Raw genomic sequence first — 21,197 nt, forward strand, 5'->3', positions numbered from 1 at the left:
GTAATGTCTGTCTCATGGACCTTTTTGCCTTGTGTCGGCCTCGTGGGCCTTGTTTCCCCAGAACTTTCGAGCTAATGGGCCCTTTTTTTTCCATTTGTCCAGATGATGGACCGTATAGCTCGTGGACTTATTTTTCTTGATGGCGAGCTCATGGGCCTTGTTCACTTGTAGTCTAGCTCGTAGGCTGTATGACTCGTAGATGTCGAGCTCTTGACATGCAAATCGGACTTGCACTTGTCAACCCCGGCCATTTCCAAAAGAGGCACTCACAATGTACAACAGATACAGAAAACACTCTTAAATTCTTTCCTCTTTACAGAAGAATTTCCTCTGTCCACTCCACTCAATGTCGTTATTTGTGACGTAAGGTACTATAAGAACCGCCCATACCTCCTTGCGTAATCCGAGCCTTAATGCATTGTGCATTTCCAGTGCTTCATGTTTATACAAGCGAGTGTATTTTCATATTTTCTCTGTCCTTCTAATGCTCTGTCTCTCGCGCTCTCTCTTTCTCTCTATCTCTCTCCCTCTCCTCTTTTTCTGTGTAATGATAAAGCAAAACTACATTTTCTTTTAAGAACCGACGTACACGTAACATGTATGCAAAATTAACCGGAAGAACACTGAAGGGTTATAATGTAATTGTAGCACGGCTCCATGTGCTGGGTGCACATGTAAGGACTACAGTTCAAGAAGCTGGCTGTAGACAAGACACAAAACTCGAACGCTTGATACAGACTGCCCCTGGGTTACTACCTGAAACACATAAGATTCAGTATGCTGATAGACTTGAAAGATTTATTGCTTCATGCACACATGAATGAGATATGACCGACAATGTACTGTAGGCGTGATGATTTCATTTTGTTCAGAGAACGAACACAAATCGAAGTATAACGAGGATGTCAGACATTTCGATATTTGTAATGTTCTTATTGGAGCCTAGTCTTGGCAACTGTTTCCATTTACGACTGTTTCATGACATGATAGTTAGTATATCATAAGTTTGAGAGTCACATGTACTAAAATGATCTTTTCTCGTTATCAGAAGTTGGATTAAGCGAAAAATAGTTTTACTTTCATTTTTCTGAAACAGATTTGATTCAACAAAGGAAACATGAAGTTTCATTTTACTGTAAGCCTGACTAAATCGAGAAAGAAGTCTCGAAGGATTTTCAGTTCTCATTGTAGATGTTATATTATAGATTTATAGATGATTTTTCATTAAAAATGTAAACATTCCTCACAGTAATTAATTAAAAGGTTAGAATAATTATGTGTAAACATATTGTGTTATGTGATGACAAATTGCAATACTCTTGGAATATTTCAAATACCACCATGTCTGCATAAAAAAAGAAACAAGAAACAAACAAACCATAAAATACTGTAATATTTTTGGCGTAAATGTGTGTGTGTGTGTGCTGCAACATTATTTTTGACGCAGGATGGAATTATTTACAATAATTGGTAATGATCATAAATTTACAACAGTGCAGAGGGAAGGATTTTGTGGATAAGTATACTTTGTCTATGCATCTTCTACTTTCTTGATCTTTTGATTTAAATCCATGTGAGAATCATTATACGGTTCGTGTTAAGGTCAGACCAAAACCGTAGCCAACAATGCACTGCGATCTCTAACTCTAATATCTGTAATAAGTTTGCCGATTCGTGCAGAAAGTGACATTTTTAAGAGACGTGTAAGAAAAAAAAAATCTAAAACCGTTTAACCATCAAGAAGATTCCATTCCTTCATCTCAGTGCGGCAAAGCATCGACTAGGAGCCTGCGGAAAGACAAAAACAAGACTCAAAGAATAGGTCGTGCAATTTTTCTTCGAATCATTCTCCAATCACTTTTCAAAGTGGAAATCCACACTAAGGTCATGACGCTATCGATAAGATAAAGGGAAATGATACATTTACGAAAGGTGAAAGATTTATATTCGTCTAATGACGTAATTGTGAAGAAAATTGAGGAATAATGACGTAATAAGAAAAAAAATGAAGAATTAGTCATTCCATGCACATTTATCTTTATTTAGCAATGAAGCCGTTGTCTGCTTAAGGGAAAAGTTGTTAAAGTTTGAACAAACAATTATTTTTATTAATTTATGATCAATCTAAGCGAACAAACTTCACTTATACATTGAACAAACCAAAGTGGGAGTTGAAGGCGATACCACAACCTCATCACACGTTCATATCTTTATATTATCATATTGATTTTAACAAATCACCAGTTGTGGAGACATGACAATGTAAAACCATAAGAGGTTCCTCATATATTCTCTTTTTGTGTGTGTGTGTGTGTGGGGGGGGGGGGTTAGATTGTGGTACAGACCGTATAATGTTGAGATAAATAATGTTGAATATGACATTTGTTGTGTGTGTGTGTAAGGCACAATATAATTATATTGTTGTGTAATTATTCCCCATGTTTTTTTTTTTCCTCCATTTTTATTATATAGAGTGAGGAAATAAGTGGGGTTAGATTTTGAAGTGAAGACTGGAAAATTGTTTTTTTTTTTATTTATCTCATGTATTTAATGTGATATTTACATTATTGGTCTATTTTGATGATAATAATAATGTATTCTTATTATTTTTTACAAGTCTATTGCATAATGTGTGCACTGGAAAGCATAACATGAGGACTAACATGCCTAAGGGCAACAGTAAAATAATTACTTTTGTGAGCCCTAGCCAACACTGGCCAATGTATTGCTTCCCTGTTCATATTTTGTATTATACCTCAACTGCGCGTGTCTCATCAACTGTGTCATTTCCATGTGATTGTATGTTACGTTAATGTTATTGTCATTTTTATTTGGCTGAATTAATAATGATAATAATAATAATGAATACTAAATAATAACAATAATAATAACAATAATAATAGTTTAAATAATAATAATAATAATAATGATAATAATAATAAACCAACAACAATAATAATAATAATAATAATAATAATAATAATAATAATAATAATAATAATAAACCAATAATAATAATAATAATAATAATAATAATAATAATAATAACAATAATATTTCTTTTTTTTTGGGTGGGGGGGGGGGAAGGACTTCTATATCGCAGTGGGCGTGGAATGGGATTAAGTTTCTCTTTGATGTCAAAATTACCAAACTGGAGGACGAGAAGGAAGGCTTTGACACGCTACAGCTATGGCATCATAGATGATAGAGACAATGATGATGGCCAAAGTTGTTGCTAAAGACAGAGGTATTTATGATACGCGGAGGAATTTGGGATTCTCCATTGAAGTGAAATAAACTTACCGACTCACACACAGTCGTATTGCACCTGTAGGTACTTGTACGTGCCTCTGCACGGGTCGCCAAACACGCCGTTTGTGGCACCTACTGAGCAGGACCTTCGCCCTTCGCACCTACTTCTCACTTTTGACAATGATGAGGATGCTCTGCAGTTCTGCGTTCGGATATTCTGATGAGGACAGACGCTTCTACCAGTCTGCCGCCCGTAGAGGGCGTCCTTAATGATAATCGTCTGCCCTGAGGGGCAGGACAGGCTGAGAGTGGAGTGCTCGCACACACGCCTCTGCCTCCACGAGGCACAAGTATATGTGACCGTGCACCTCAAAACGAACATAAAGTCGCACACACTGATTTTGCATGAGGACTGAAAATAAGTGAAATGGGTCAACCTAGCCAAACTTGACTTTTTCATATTTTCTGAAAGAGCGGGACTTCTTTTACATTATGCTAAAATTTGGTATCATAAAACGGGCAGGAAAGTGTGTTTTTTTAGCAGTTTATCTCGAAAATTTTTGGTAGAGTAGTGTGTTTAGGTGTGTCTTTAGAATCCCTTTTTCATTTCTGAAAAACCTTGTCCACACTCTTCACTTTCAACTCTGATAACTTTTGAAATGATAGTGCTACTGCTTTGAAAGTTGGCATTAATAATGGACAGAATGTGTTAATGAGGCATGCTTAATTTCAGTTTAATCTGATAATCCCTTCATTGTTGTTACTCTGGTAGTTTACTTCCTGTTTTTGTCCCATTCATCGCACAGCCAGCACGGTTTGGTAAAGATTAAACGCTTGAATAGACACTGTACTTCAGAGCCTCTTTTCTCAGTTCACACTTTTCCTGAGTGTGTGCTTTCTTTGCAATATTTAGATAGGTTAGGAGAGTCCATTTGATTTGAGTTATACATCATTTTAAAGCTTTAAGTCTGCTCTTTCAGAATATGGTCTTAACTAAAACTTCATGTCTGGCGACTTTTTGTTTGTTTTGAGGTGCAGGGTCACATATAAGACTTCCAAATACTTGAAGGTACCACGGCAGGGGTCGTTAAAGTAGGAGTTGGATGCTCGAACACTGCACGAAGACCGTCCACCACAGGCATTAGAGACGACAGCCATGGACCTCGTGCTGTGGCAGTTGGTATTGGATAGTGGTCCAGTAGTGCAAATGCGATCGCTACGACGACCGTAGCTTGCACTCTGTATGTAAACCTCTTGTCTTGCGCCGCAGTTGAGAGACATCGTGCTATGTTCACAAACTAGTGCATCTGAAATTCAGGATTAGAAAATGAGAGAGCTTTGTCAATCGGTTGTGCAGTGTAAACGTTAAAACTTCACAGATCAACATCCCCAACTGGAAAGAACACAGTGTCCCACAGTGTGTTCACAGTCGGTATGGTCACATACTAGTAGTCGATTATGTGAAAACGCTCGAATTTCACAGTGGGGAGATGATTTCACACTGTGGTTTGGTTTTCACAGAGTGTTCACAAGGTAATGTTCTGTGTCACACTGTTAACTGATGATTCACAATGTGTTCACACTGTTAAAACGCTGTGAAGAGATTTCACACTGTGTTTTTCTCACACTGTGAGACACTGTGTTCTTTCCAGCAGGGACAGCAGATCTCAATGACCTTTTTTCACGTAGTGTCTAGGTCGTCGGCAGTATAACTAGTGGGTGTATGACTCGTGGCCACGACTATTGGCTGTCAAGCTCGTGACCTGCACCCATTTCATCTCACGTCGCGTCCTATCCTATCCTATAATAGGATTTCTTGGTAAAAACAAGAACAACACCATACACCAAGATAAATTGTCTCTTTTTTGCCTTTAAACTAAACGCCTGAAAAAAAAAAAAAAAACCTTTTTTCGCTAAAATGGACACATACGCATTAAGGAGTGTGTGAAAGAACGTTGTGATGATATAATTTCAGTTGGGTAATGACGAAAGTTCGAAATATTAGCTAAAAAGGGACGCAATCAGTAGGCCTATTACAATCTGCGAACATACCCGATGCGATGGTGGTTGCTAAATAATATTCTATAATCGACTATCAATAATCGATAAATCGGGAAAGAGCAGTATCCTTGCAACTTGTAGAATAATACGATTGTTTAAAAAAAACAGCAACGATTACCAGGGTACAATCACGTAACGCTCTACCTATCCATACTGAACGGGGAGGGCTCTTCAGAAGCAAAAGTCGCGTACATCGACTTTCATTATTACACTTTTGATCTCAAAGTGCTTAAAAAAAAAAAAAAAGAAAGCTTATTGTCATGGCAAATAGCGCCAGCCTGACAAATATTTTGGCAGATTCTTTCGGTGAATTTCAAGCTACATGTATTTCCAAACGATGGAAGATGAATCATGAGCCCTTCTGAGAACCATGTTTTGGCTTTTATTTTCTAATTTCTAGTTTGACTGGCTTAGAGGATAAGAAGGTACATACATGAATGTGCAGAGCAGGGGACTCGGAACCGGGGGAGGGAGGAGGGCTGAGGGCTGCAGTCCCACCCCCCCCCCCCCACCTGTTCTGCTCGTAAAAAAAAGCAACAAACAAACAAACAAAAACAAGGCAAGTGCCGAAATGTGTCTCGCCTACAAAATATACCACAACACATTTGTATAAACACAGTCAAACATAACATTGGCCCCTGAAAGTTTGTTGACCCTTGTCTGTGACCTTTGACCTTGTGGTGATCTTCAACTCCCCAAGAGACACGGGCACCAAAGTTTTGTCGCAAACAGTCCTACCGAGCAAAAGTTATAAGCATAATCGAAACGCGCCGTAAAAACTTAACAGTGGCCCCTAAAAGTTCGTTGACCCCTGTTTGAAACCTTTGACCGTGTGGTGATCTTCAATCCCCCAAGAGACATCTACCACCAAAGTTTGGTCGCAAACAGTCCTACCGAGCAAAAGTTATAAGCCATAATCAATACGTGCCGTAAAAACTTAACATTGGCCCCTGAAAGTTCGTTGACCCATGTTTATGACCTTTGACCCTGAAGTGACCTTCAACTCCTTAAGGGACACTTACCATTTAAGTTTGGTCACAAACGGACATGTATACCAATCAAAACTTGAGCCATGATTGAAACACGCTGTAAAAACTTAACATTGGCCCGTAAAAGTTTGTTTACCCAAGACTGCGACCTTTGACCTTATGGTGACCTTTAAATCCTCAAGGAACATCAACCATCGAAGTTTGGTCACAAATGGGCATACCAGTCAAAAGTTATGAGCCATTTTCTAATCAAAACGCGCCGTAAACCCTTAACATTGGCCCCTCAAAGTTCGTTGGCCCCTGCCTATGACGTTTGTCCTTGTGGTGAGCGACCTTCAACTCCTCAAGGGACATCCACCATCGAAGTTTGATCACAAATTGGCATACCAATCAAAAGTTATGAGCCATAATCAAAACGCGCCGTAAAAAATTAACATTGGCCCCTCAAAGTTCGTTGACCCCTGCCTATGACCTTTGACCTTAAGGTGACCTTCCTATTTGGTAGCGTTGCACAAACACTCTTCACTCCAAGTTTGATTGACATTGAAGCAATCAATACAAAGTAATCTTAGTTTTTGTAGCGTAACGGACGGACGACGGACGGACGGACAGACGGCGCCAGGCGTTCCTTTACCTCCGGTGGATCGACAAAAATCGGAATAAAAATGGAAAAATCACAGCACCAATGATTCCCAAAGGTAATATCCTTAGATTCTTCCGGTCTAAAGCGGGGGGGGGGGGGGGGGAGTGGGGGAGGGGGGCCGGGACTCCATGAACCGCCGTCCTACGTACAGCCAACCCCAACCCCCCTTCCATTGCATGAAAGTTTCAATGTCAAAGAATGCGCTTAACAGCTGATTTAAAAAAGGTGACAGTCAAACATCAAAGACTATTGAAGATTGCAATAAGAAACTTCATGAGCAAACAACACCAAAATGGCGGCTGTTTTCGTTGTGCTTGTCCAGCTCTGCCCTAATTTCTACTTTCATTACTTCTGTTTGACTCGTTTCTGTTAATTGTACAAATGCTAAAAAACAATGAAGTGGATTCTCTGACAAAATCGTATAACTATATATTGTAATGAACGTTGAGCATTTACTCTTAATAAAAGCGAAATTTCACTCTATGTTAAAGCTGACCCCATCCAACAATCTTCACATCAGTAAATAAATCATGACAGATTCAATAAAAGCGGCCATGAAAATAGAATATATAAAAAATATATTCAACCTTCTCAGGATAATGTAGGAAAAATACTACTAAAACTACATTTTGTCGTTTTATTTGATCTGACTAAAACTTTAATTCATAACTTTATTTATCTATTTGATAACTTTATTGATTCATCACTTTATCTTCCTTACGCTTTATGCTGCTGTATTCTTAAAAAAAAGAGTAAAACCTGCAATCACTGGATTCGCGTATGTTTGGAGTAATTTCCCGTAGTATAGGAGACGCATTGTATAAGAACTGCATTCCATATGAACCGACTTTTGACCCAGGGTATGATACTCAAAATTTCTCCTTTTCTCTCCCTGCTACCCTAACCTTTGGCAGCATCTGACAATTTCCCCCTGGAGTATTTTGTTCTTACAGAAGATACATACATACAGCTTGTTACAGTATTTTTATTTCCTTTATCTTGTTCTAGGTTCCCCATCCGAGCTAACAATACTCCTTTCCCAACAACTGTCCGTAACCGCAACTTGTATATCTAGCCACTGCCCTGCCATTTACGTTCTAATGATAAAGAAGAAATAAAACCTTCCATGCACATATGGATGAAAATAGTAAATCCGCTAAAGGTGGGTTAATTCGGAATTGAAACAAAGATTCGTTATTCGGCTGGTTCGTTATTTCGAAACACACACGTTCCCCCCCCCCCCTCCATACCTAGATGTTGGTACAAACCAACCTTTGGAATTACAAACCTTATTTCATTTTATGAGTCGACGAACCTTCGGAATAGCGAACCTTCAGAAACACGAACTGTAACCACACATGACACCTGTTTACATTTCCACACAGAGCCCTGTTTTATGAGGAGTTGAGATTGATTTATAAAGTTGATTTCTATCATAAGTCTATGGCAGCCTGTGTGTTCAGGAAATTCGAAATATCGATTATATGGCAGTGTGGGTTCGGCATGGAAACTGTTCACTCACGTCGGAATGCAGACACAAACACAGTGCCTGAAGTCGCCAGAAAGAAGAACAAGGTAATTCCAGTCAGACCGTTCATATTTAGGCGAAAGCTGTACCCTAGAATGAGAGAGAACAAAAGAAAATATGTAAATGAATGATTAAGGTATAATGTAAGAAACTCTGATGATTTACGTTTGTCTCGTCTTTTAGTTATAAACTGTATATGATTTACTGAGCATTCATTCATTCATTCATTTCATTGACATGTATTTCATTTCTCACAACACATGATTTATATCATTGTCTACAATAATTACACAAAATCATCACTGTAGCAAAGGAAAATACTGTAAACTGAAGAACAGTAAAAGCTGTGATTTCTATAATTACACTGAATCAAAATTATTAGAAGTGGAGAGAATTGACCTCGGTTTCATTATCTTAATTCATATAGCTTCATGATTTCTCACACTCACTACTTTACATTGTTTATCAATGGAAGTGATTAAACTGTTGGTTGCTGCACTGAAAAACTGAAAGAAATACAGTATGCTTCCCCCCCCCCCGCCCCCAAAAAATACAATCGGATTTTCGCACTGATAACTTTTACTATGGTTAAACTATTTTATGGTTAAAGAATTTTACGTCTTGAGAAGAAAAATTATTACTCACGACGGTTGTCAAAATTTCAGTTTGATATTAAAAATAGATGGAAAGTTTTAAATCGGGCGATGAATATACAAAGCAAAAAAGTAGAGATTGATCAAATCAAATCGGATGATAATTTGATTAACAATTCTGTTGATATTGCCAATGTTTTTAACTCTTATTTTCCTCAAATAGTTGAATCGCTTGCTCAAGATATACCGGCCACTGAACAAAATTTTACTGAATTTTTAGGTCAATGTAACCCTAATTCTTTTTTTTTAAATTCCAACGAATAGGTAAGAAATTATTGATATTGTTTCTTCTGTTAAAAATAAGCGCAGTTCCGGTTATGATGGTATTGATAATTGTATTCTTAAAGGAGTTATATCTGCAATTGCAGACCCTTTGACTCATATCTTTGATTTATAAATTTCTCATGGTATATTTCCTGATAAAATGAAATTGGCGAAAGTAATACCAATATATAAGAAGGGTGACAAACTGGATGTCAGTAATTATCGCCCAATTTCTTTATTATCTTCATTGTCTAAAGTATTAGAAAAAATAATTTATATTAGAATTGTTAAATTTTTTAATTTGCATAAACTTTTTACAAAGTTTCAGTTTGGATTTCGAGAAAAACATAGCACTATTCATGCATCCTTCATTTCGTTGATAACGTGGTTAACGCAATTGACAACCACGCTCATTTAATTAGTATTTTTTGGACTTCTCCAAGGCCTTCGATACAATCAATCATAACATTTTACTTTATAAGTTATCGCATTATGGAATACGTGGGAAGGCCTTGGAGTGGTTTATGAGTTACTTAGGTAATCGGAAACAGTTTGTTACTATCAAAGATAATAATTCAGTTATAAGAGATGTCAAGTGTGGTGTTCCACAGGGAAGTCTTTTAGGACCGTTGTTATTCATAGTATATATCAATGATTTTTCTTCTGTTTCGGAAGTACTTTCTTTTATTCATTTTGCAGATGATACCACTGTTATCTTTGCTCACAATGATGTTGATATTTTAGTTCAAAAAGTTAACACGGAACTGTTAAAAGTTACTAATTGGGTCAGGGCTAATAAATTATCATTGAATGTTCAAAAAACAAAATATATGCTTTTCAGTAACACTGTCGAGGTATTAAATTTTACATAGTTTTAGATGATTTTAATTTAGAAAGTGTATCAGATTTTAAATTTCTTGGTATAATTGTTGATAATAAACTTTCTTGGAAAACACATATTGATCATATCTGTAAAATTATTTCACGTAATACAGGTGTTTTGAACAGATTGAAAGTTTATGTTCCTCAAAAGTCATTACTCATGTTATACTCCACTTTGATATTGCCTTATTTGAATTATGGAATTTTAGCTTGGGGCAATACTCATCAGACCCTCTTGAATAGAATGTTGTTACTGCAGAAAAAGGCCCTCCGTATTATTTGTCATTCTCCTACACGTGCACATACAAATTTACTGTTTGCGTCTAATAAGTTACTAAAAATAAATGAGTTGTTTTTATTCAACTTAGGTCAATTTATGTACATGTTTGACAACAGTTCACTTCCATCTATTTTTGATTAAATGTTCCTTAAAAACCAATCATTTCACTCCTACCCCACCCGACGTTTAAATGAATTTCATTTACCTTTTTTCCTAACAATTTTAGGGGAAAATTCATTTATCTACACTGGTCCAAACTATTGGAATTCTCTGAACCACGATATAAAAACAGCTCCCTCTTTCTATTCATTTAAACGGAAATTGAAAGCTTTTCTTTTGCAACTTTACAATAACATTTGTCATGAATTGGATTAGTTTTACACGTTATTCATTTTGATACCCCTTTTATGAAATCCGCATAGTTGTTTACACATTGTCGCTCGTACTGGCTGACCACCGCCAAGTTCGTGAATAAAGTTTTGGGTTAAGTTAGTCATGCAGTTGATGGATTTTTCTTCGGGATCTGCACTCTATACGCTTATATAATGAGGGAGTTTTTCCGTCTGGTCTTCTTTCTGTCTTGTTTTTGTTTTCCATCGTCCAACCCTCGTGTATCGTTATCTCCGTTGTGCTAGTCTTGCTTCCTGTCGTAGCCTGTCTTTTGCGTTTACCTATAGCCTCGTCGATGTCCCAGTGTCGCTTTATGTCCGTTTATATGTTAATGTTGCCATTATGTGTTTTTTCCTTTTCTGTCTGACTCTTTATGGGCTTCCATTTCTATTTCTATTTTGTCAATTTTTTAAACATTTTTTTCTCTCTATTTTTTTTTCTTTTTCTGCTGTTACAACTATTTTCGCTGTTGTTGCTTCAGACATTTTCGTTGCTGTTCTGATGCCGATAATTGTTACCAATATTTTCACTGATTCTTTCTCTCCCGAGGGGCCCACACTCTACAAGCTTCGTCTTTTCAGTGGGTCCCTCCGTTTTTCGCCTTGTGTACGTTGATATTCCACTTTATTTCAATTTACTTCAGGCATTGTAATGCATCTTTACTGCAAGTATACAAGTACTGTTTTACTCTGTTAAACTCACTTTGTTTGTTTTTTTTTTATACGATTTTTATCACTAAAGACAGAGTGATGTATGTTATGTTATTTTTTCATTGTCGAAAAACGGAATAAACTTGAATTTGATATTTGAAATTTGAAATTGAAATTTGAACTAGTTGAATGCTATTTCAGGCTCTAAAAATACTGTATAACATCTTGCCTTTTTTGCGGAAAACCCCTTTCAATTTGATTAAGTAGTCACAGAGGATTATTGATCGTTGTAAAGAATGTCATGGGTCTGTTTCTTTCAAGTTTTGGCACTTGGATGCTCTTGAACTGCGTGAACACAATAAATTATTGACAGAATTTGGAGGGAAGGGATTCCTGACATGCTCTACAAAGATTCTCATTTCTCTTTCACCAGTGAAGCAAATCAGATGAGGTTTTCTGTAAGATGTGGGTAACAAGTTATAGTTTCACACCCTGAAATTGTATTTGCATTGATTCACTATTTTAAAAATCATCGTTGCAAAGGGTCCCGCTGTTGTTGTTGTTGTTTTGTTGTTGTTGTTGTTTTTTTTTTGGGGGGGAGCATACGGCAGTGTTAAATAACTTGGGGATTTAAAACTTATTATCTATGAAACTTTTATGGTGTGATTGAAATCGTTTATTGGCGTGGCTTTTTGAATTTTTTAAAGACACTGCATAATATGTATGTGTGTAGCGCGGGGACACCATGGGATGGGAAGGCTGGCCCGGCTCGGATATATTCGAGAATCTCCGTAACAAATCTGTACAACGTTATCACTGATCTCTATGTACGCACACACAGCCGAAGAATCTCGACAGGAGTCGAACGTTACCGATGAGTGTATGCTTCGCTGAAGTGAAGATCGATTCAATCGGACCACCCATACCTGGAGTATGCCTATCTAGAGGAGGAAGTGTTGATGAGGTTATACGGGTGAGCGATGAAGGGGTAATGTTTTATAGGTATGGATTATGTACAGACACTGATCATGTAGATTTGTAAAGCTTTTGTATGTATGTGTGTGCATAGGTATGTAGGCTTTTTGTTGACCCCTGATACATAGGTATGCAGGCCTTTTGTTTGACCCCTCAACAATATTTGATTTTATTATCTAATAATTACTGCTGTGATGAGTATACAGGACGCAGTCAATGGATATACTTTGTAATGTGTATTGTACATACATATTGGTATTGCTGACCCATTAGGCATTATCAAAAATTGATTTTATAATTATTGCGGGGATGACTATATTTGTGAAGCAGTTGCTGTCTATTGTATAGTAGAATAATCAGAAATTGACACTATGACAGTCCTAAGAATTATTTTGTAATATTTTGATATACGTTTGAAATGTCACGCAGCAAGCAACACAACTAAATGTTGAATTGTAATCAACGATGGATGATGGAATCGAAATAAAATATTGTTTGAAACAAAAAAAAACAACAAACAAACCCATGAATACCCACGCTACCATTTTATGAAGTGACGAATTCCTTTGCGTAATATCAACCTATCTACCCTGCTGGAAAGAACACAGCGTCCCACAGTGTGAACACATTGTGAATACAGTGTGAAATCTCTTCACAATGTTAATTTCCAGCGTTTTAACAGTGTGAACACAATATGTTAGTCGTCATTTCACAATGTGGATCAAAGCATTACTATGTACACCACTCTGTGAAAACCACACAACAGTGTGAAATCATCCTCACACTGTTAAATTCGAGCGTTTTCACATAGTCGACTATACATGACACACTGTGAACACACTGTGGGACGCTGTGTTCTTTTCAGTAAGGAATTGTGCTCGTGTTTTTCGTCTCATTGATCCTTTGATCCCTAAAGGGGGTATCTCACTGAGCGGCGAACGTTTGCGAACGTAGCGAATTTGGGAATTCGCCAGGGTTCGTAAACGGTTGCAAAAGGTTCGTTAACATTCGCAAGAAAGTTCGCAAACGGTTTTTATTGTCGCAAACAGTTTTTCTTGTCGCAAAGAAATTTTGAACATGTTCAAAATTTCTTTGCGAACCTTCGCGAATTTGTATTTTCGCTAACAGTTGCAAACATTCGCAAACATTCGCAAAACACTCGTAAGAATTCGCAAACGGTCGTAATACGGTGTCGCTAACATTTTTATATGATTCGCCACTGCTAGCGAACAAGTAACCACATGGTTCCTATATAAAAGCTTCTGAAACAGACAAGGTTCCACTCTAAGAAAGTTCTTGAAGCTCTTGATATCTCCATCATGATTGTAATTGCTTCAAAAGCTTTTCATATTGACTAAAGTCTGTCCTCTGCAACAAGCACTCTCTGACTCTCTTTCTTTTCTTCTTCCTTTCTTGTTTTTCTTTATTTTATTTCTCTTATGCTGCACAATTATGTAGCAGCAGTCTGACAAAACAGCTCTTCAAGGATAGCAACACCTTGAGCCTCTTCTTGGCAGAAATTTATTTCCATATCCTGGAAATCCATCTTGAACGGTTGTCACAAGAGATCTGAATTCAGTGGAAGGTTTTATGCCGTTTTATGGGTCTTACTATACACAATCGCCTGGTACTTTTCTAGGTCCAAGAACATTCGCAAAATTGTCGCAAAGGATTTGCAAGCAGTTGCTAATATTTGCAAAACTGTCGCTAACATTTGCAAAATTGTCGCTAACATTCGCTAATAGTCGCCACCTGTGTTCGCAAACACTTTCGCAAACATTCGCTAAAGTGTTGCTAATTGTCGCTAAACATCGCTAAAAGTCGCTAACTGTCGCTAATGGCAGAAGCGAACTTTGATTTTTCGCAAACATTCGTCAGAAAAGTTGGCGAATCTCAAATTCGCTACGTTCGCAAACGTTCGCCGCTCAGTGAGATACCAGCTTAATAAATCGGCGATGCGAGAGATTGCGGAAAAGCACGAACAATAATTTCGTCCTCTCTGATATTGGTTATCCTTGGCAGTTACACGTTACTTATATCTCAACGAAAAATAAAAATGTTTTCAAATTCATGATTTTCTTCCGTCGAGATGTTTTCATTACAACTGATTGACAAATTGCCCTACATCGACGTAAATAGACACTGAATTGATCAGTGTTTTTTTTAGTAGTAGCCATGATAAAAAATCATGGGCGTACATACTCGAGCAGGATTTGAACCCACGACCTCCTGATCACCGGACAGGCGTCATCTCCACTAGACCACCGAGCTTTCGCCCGAAAGCAAGTGTTGGTTCTAATCCTTATAGCATGCAGCGGGTACTGCTTTGTTATTCAAATTCATGATTTTCTTCCGTCGAGATGTTTTCATTGCAACTGATTGACAAATTGCCCTACATCGACGTAAATAGACACTGAATTGATCAGTGTTTTTTTTTAGTAGTAGCCATGATAAAAAATCATGGGCGTACATACTCGAGCAGGATTTGAACCCACGACCTCCTGATCACCGGACAGGCGTCATCTCCACTAGACCACCGAGCTTTCGCCCGAAAGCAAGTGTTGGTTCTCATCCTTATAGCATGCAGCGGGCACTGCTTTGTTATTCAAATTCATGATTTTCTTCCGTCGAGATGTTTTCATTGCAACTGATTGACAAATTGCCCTACATCGACGTAAATAGACACTGAATTGATCAGTGTTTTTTTAGTAGTAGCCATGATAAAAAATCATGGGCGTACATACTCGAGCAGGATTTGAACCCACGACCTCCTGATCACCGGACAGGCGTCATCTCCACTAGACCACCGAGCTTTCGCCCGAAAGCAAGTGTTGGTTCTAATCCTTATAGCATGCAGCGGGTACTGCTTTGTTATTCAAATTCATGTTTTTCTTCTGTCGAGATGTTTTCATTGCAACTGATAGACAAATTGCCCTACATCGACGTAAATAGACACTGAATTGATCAGTGTTTTTTTAGTAGTAGCCATGATAAAAAATCATGGGCGTACATACTCGAGCAGGATTTGAACCCACGACCTCCTGATCACCGGACAGGCGTCATCTCCACTAGACCACCGAGCTTTCGCCCGAAAGCAAATGTTGGTGCTAATCCTTATAGCATGCAGCGGGTACTGCTTTGTTCTTCAAATTCATGATTTTCTTTTGTCAATCATGATTTTCTGTCCGGTGATCAGGAGGTCGTGGGTTCAAATCCTGCTCGAGTATGTACGCCCATGATTTTTTATCATGGCTACTACTAAAAAAACACTGATCAATTCAGTGTCTATTTACGTCGATGTAGGGCAATTTGTCAATCAGTTGCAATGAAAACATCTCGACGGAAGAAAATCATGAATTTGAATAACAAAGCAGTACCCGCTGCATGCTATAAGGATTAGAACCAACACTTGCTTTCGGGCGAAAGCTCGGTGGTCTAGTGGAGATGACGCCTGTCCGGTGATCAGGAGGTCGTGGGTTCAAATCCTGCTCGAGTATGTACGCCCATGATTTTTTATCATGGCTACTACTAAAAAAACACTGATCAATTCAGTGTCTATTTACGTCGATGTAGGGCAATTTGTCAATCAGTTGCAAAAAAAAAAATAATAATGTTTTCATTGTCCATTCTCGTTAATCACGCAGGAATATACCCTCAACACTCCCCACCTCTGAAAGCTTTAACTTTAAATGCAATTTTAAAAATAAGTTTCAACATTTATGGGACTTTGTGAATCTACCTTTTTGTGTGGTCAGAATCATGATATTATGCCTACGCGTGACCATTCTGCCCGACAACCATGACAACCGAAAATCATGAAATGTTATTTTACGCTCTGGACTGCTCATGTGCAAACACTAAATGATGTCCAAGCAGTTTATGCGATGCCTGTCGTAAAATTTGTGCTTTAAAAGCATTGTTTCGTAAATGTTTGTCATACAGTGTATCAGAAATTAATTCCATTCCAAGTTGCATTTAATAAAAAAGAGTAAAAATGGACGAAGAGAATAGTAAAAAGTTTTTTTATGATATTGGATGTGATTTAATAAGAAAGTTAATAAATAGTATATTCTGTCCCATGTTTCCCAAGTGAGTCTTATAATACTCAAGATGGCAAAGGGGATGATGTAACCACTCATAATCAAGTCTCGCATTGAACTGTCGTGTAGACTATAGATGTCCTCACTATTACACATGTTCATCATTTGACACGAAAAAAAAAAAAAATAAAGAAGGATGTCCTTCCCATCAAATATATGACTGCAGCCTTACAAACCTAAATAGCAACAATGACTTTCAGGGGAGAGAGAGTGCAGATAAAAAATGACTGACTAAAATCATTGACTAAAATCATGCATTTCATTTTGTTGTAAGAGACCAATTTAGTGATTTGGTGGCAGGACATATTTTACTCCTGCGACAAATTCTCCGGGCTTATTCTCTCCAAGGACTTAACTGCTTGAGTTAAGGTTGTGATAGGGTTCCAGGTTTAGGCTAGAGGGGGTTAGGATTAGGGTCATATCTTTTTTTGTTTGATTCTTATGAAACTGAATTATTTTTTATATTTTTTAATTCTTTCGGTAAATGTCATTCGTAAATGACTTGATGTGAATTATAATTGATTGAAATGCACACAGCACACGAAATGCATAGAAAGCGAGGATTGCTTGCCACTCAGTATTTTACATTCATGTTAAAGGTTAAATCATGATCACGATCAAAAGATAAAATAATGAGAAAATGAGATGTACTCATAAGAAGAATGAAGTATCATGATGGAGTACAAATGAATGAGGATAACACGGGCAATATTATGTGGATGTAAAAATGTAAAAGGGGAGTGAAACGTCAGTGGTCGTGGTTGAGCTCCCTCCCATTTTATACCAAACTCTTCCGCGACAGAGAAAGAAAGAAGGAAGAGAAAGAGATTGGACGAAATGCAAATCTGTGTGACTAGTTCGAAAGCTGGAGTAAAATAGTTGAAAATGTACACACATTATGTGACCGCCCGGCTCAAAACCTGCAAAATAGGTTTATACATGCACTATTTGTATTCTGCACAGCACGCCTGAATGACCCTAGTATTTAAATCATCTTTTTCCCTTTCTGAGTTTGTGAACCTTCACCTTCTAAATTTGTCTTCCCTCAATCACCTTTGAATTGGCAAGGATGGTCCAATTGTTAAAGTTTATCTATCATTCTAATGCTGAAAGAGTCTACTCTTTTAATATTATATGTATATAGAAAAGCAGAAATTCATCTTGGCCTACCTTTAGTGGGTTTTGAGCCGGGCGGTCGCATAATGAAGTTTGTAATGATTAAAGTACAGCTTCTTGAACTTACCAACCTATTTCGCTGTAATCTAAGTATGGTGAGGGCTGGATCAACAGTCGGGGCCGTTCCAAAGCACTACTGAGCAGCAGTATGGGTAGAAGTGTAGACAACGGTCTGATTTTATTAGCATGATCTATGATCTATCGAACCCTTGTATGATCTTTTTCTCTCTTTCTTTTCAATTTCAATACTTTTTCAGAGCTACAAGTTTCCATCATCATTTTCACGAGCCATCTTCATCTCATTTTCAAGTAGCCCCTGTCACTTCTATGCAGGCAGTTTGTTATTCTGGGAATAATATGCATTATAAAGAAACATGATTAGCTGGCGGGTCGAAGTACTTTCATGGAAATTTTCCATTGGGGGAAAAACATGGTATTGATGTACATGAGGGAGCAAAAAGATTAAAAGGAAGGGAGACACTGACCTTGAGAATAATGCTGGTGCATGTTGCCCTTACGTCGACTCCTCCCCTACAGAAAAAAAAAAAAAAATCCCCCCCCAAAAAAAGCCAACAACAAACAAACACAAAAACAAAAACACCTGACTAATATTAGCTGTATAGATAAGGTGACATTGACTATAGCATGCTGTATTTCATGCTTGATGAATGATGATGAAGGTCAATCAAATCGATCACAGTTTTGATAACATTAACAAAAGCAAAGAAACCATGTATATGATTGAGTTTGGCACACATTTTTCAAACGCCTTCTCGACAATATTCAGGACCTTTAGATCTGCGACGCTAACGCTAAGACTCATATTCAGATTCAGATTCAGATTCAGATTCAGATTTAGATTTAGATTCAGATTCAGATTCAGATTCAGATTCAGATTCAGATTTAGATTCAGACTCAGATTCAGATTCAGATTCAGATTCAGATTCAGACTCAGACTCAGATTCAGATTCAGATTTAGATTTATTCAGATTCAGACTCAGATTTAAATTCATATTCAGATTTAGATTCAGTTTCTCATTCAGATTTAGATTTAGATTCAGATTCAGATTCAGATTCAGATTCAGATTTAGATTCAGATTCAGATTCAGACTCAGATTCAGATTCAGATTCAGATTCCGACTCAGATTTAGATTCATATTCAGATTTAGATTTAGATTCAGTTTCTCATTCAGATTTAGATTTAGATTCAGATTCAGATTCAGACTCAGATTCTGATTCAGATTCAGACTCAGATTCAGATTCAGATTCAGATTCAGATTCAGATTCAGACTCAGATTCAGATTCAGGCTCAGATTCAGATTCAGATTCAGACTCAGATTCAGATTCAGATTCAGATTCAGACTCAGATTCAGATTCAGATTCAGATTTATTCAACACTTTCAGTAAAAACAAAACAAAACAGGAGAATACAGAAAATTGACAACACTATAATAACAAGAGAAGAATAATCACAATAAGCATCAGTACGAAAATACAATACAGAAAGTGTTCGGAGACAGACAGAAAGGCTATGTCTTATATAAAAGTCCTGTCCCCATACTATTCCATTCATATTGAATGAATACATTTCTTTATGAGGTAATACACACATACATACGCACATACACACACACACACACACACACACTGACATATTTTACAAGAAAAAATGTTATCACAGCATTTTGGCATACTGTATTAAAACATGCAATCTTAATTTTCTTTTAAACACATTCAGCGATGAACTCTGTCTTATTTCGACCGGAATAGCATTCCAAATTTTGGGTCCATTAAAAAATATAGAATTATATATATGATGGCATAGTTCTGGCATAAGGCAATTTAAATCTATCTTTGATTCTCATATCATATCTTCTATTATCACTCATTTGAAAATAGTTAATCAAACATTTTGGAAGCATCTTCGACGACACAGCTTTCCGGGTTGAACAATAAAAACAGCTGCAGAAGCAAAACAGAAGCAGAACACCATTTTTAGCCTAAAGCTTTAGACCTAAAGCTCGCTATTACAAAAGCCAACGACGCACATCATGGACACGCACACATGCACCAAAAAAAAAAGACTTAATTTGATCAAATATTAACGAAAGTGAAGAGCTTTCTGACTATTAAAAAAAACATGAGTAGAAGTCTGACTATTCTGTGAGTGTCTCAGAGCATCCGTTTTGATTTTTCTTAACATGTTACTTGGAACTTCTATCCAAAGACTGAACATTTGAAGATTTTTAATTCGCATGAAAAATATCAGCTGCCTCCCTCTCACTCTTTCTCATCGACAATATTTGACAGCCTAATGTTCTTGATCCCATCCAGATCTACACGCATCATGTTAAACTGTTTCTGCACAAACAAAAAAAGAGTCGCAGGGAGCTGCACAGTAAATAACGTCGACTAGAATCAAGCACTATCACAATCAAGTGAACGCGATTTCTTTCAAGGATTTTTGTTGATTCAACCCCCCCCCCCACCCACAATTAGGGTACCATACCCTATCACAAATCCCTTGCATTCAAGAAGATCTTGACAATTCAAAATGATAAAAGATAGATGACCGATTCTACTGCGCAATTAAAACAGTTTCTCACGTTTATTTTGATCATATTTTTCAAATGACATTTATGAAAAGTATGTTATTATCAGGCATTGTAAGGGGTTTATATGGAATACTGATGCCTTAACATGACACATTGTTTAATGATTCATATTTTGCCTGAGGGTAATATTGGGGCAATAAAACTGGAAGGGTTCGTTGGAGGATCAGCATTAACCCGAACAAGCCGAAAGTGTTTCACCTATAGTTAACGACGGGGTAATTGGCTATGCAAGCCTGCATTATTTTTGTTGTTATAGTATTGATATAATTACTATTATCATTACATTGTTACATTATTATCTTCATCATTGAAAATAATCACATTAGGTCAAAAGTAAAGACAATAATATGGTACAGGTCGCTTTCATGCATACATACACACACAACACACGCACATGTGTGTTTATACATATATAAAAACACTCAGCCCCCCCCCCCCCAAAAAAAAAAAAAAAAAAATAAATAAACACTTTTTCGAGTTCAAAATTTTCATAGAAGATTTGGATGAAAGTCAATGTATCATAATATACCATATTAAAGGTAATTTAATCGGGTATCAACATAGTGAGTCAATATAAAGGGAAATTTTATGCAATAGCGAACACATTTGTTTTTGTTCTCCAAGGCACAAAAGTACAAAATGAATTGCAAAAAATGACATTGTCTTTCGTTTGCAAATGCCCTTTAAGATAACAAAGATAATAAAAGACCACTTTAACACAATACGGACTGAATGACAT

General features: G+C 37.1%; 1 protein-coding gene across 1 annotated transcript; it reads right to left on the reverse strand.

The window, feature by feature from the left end:
• Positions 1–3,307: 3,307 nt before the first annotated feature.
• On the reverse strand, positions 3,308–8,543 carry LOC140242713 (L-rhamnose-binding lectin CSL3-like). The gene is made up of 3 exons (XM_072322474.1): positions 8,468–8,543; positions 4,301–4,559; positions 3,308–3,608 (listed from the first exon to the last, which is right to left on the reverse strand). The coding sequence occupies exons 1-3, from the start codon at positions 8,541–8,543 to the stop codon at positions 3,308–3,310; spliced, it is 636 nt and encodes a 211-aa protein (XP_072178575.1).
• Between the last annotated feature and the right edge of the window lie 12,654 nt (positions 8,544–21,197).

The sequence above is a fragment of the Diadema setosum genome, chromosome 19 (assembly GCF_964275005.1).
Source record: "Diadema setosum chromosome 19, eeDiaSeto1, whole genome shotgun sequence".
Classification (NCBI taxonomy): domain Eukaryota; kingdom Metazoa; phylum Echinodermata; class Echinoidea; order Diadematoida; family Diadematidae; genus Diadema; species Diadema setosum.

Excerpts from the sequence above, each read along its gene's own strand:
- LOC140242713 (XM_072322474.1), bottom strand. The coding sequence starts at position 8,543 with ATGAACGGTCTGACTGGAATTACCTTGTTCTTCTTTCTGGCGACTTCA. Across the intron at positions 4,560-8,467 it reads GTTTGTGTCTGCATTCCGAC|ATGCACTAGTTTGTGAACAT; the intron begins GTGAGTGAACAG and ends CCTGAATTTCAG. Across the intron at positions 3,609-4,300 it reads TTCAAGTATTTGGAAGTCTT|ATATACTTGTGCCTCGTGGA; the intron begins ATATGTGACCCT and ends GTGCACGGTCAC.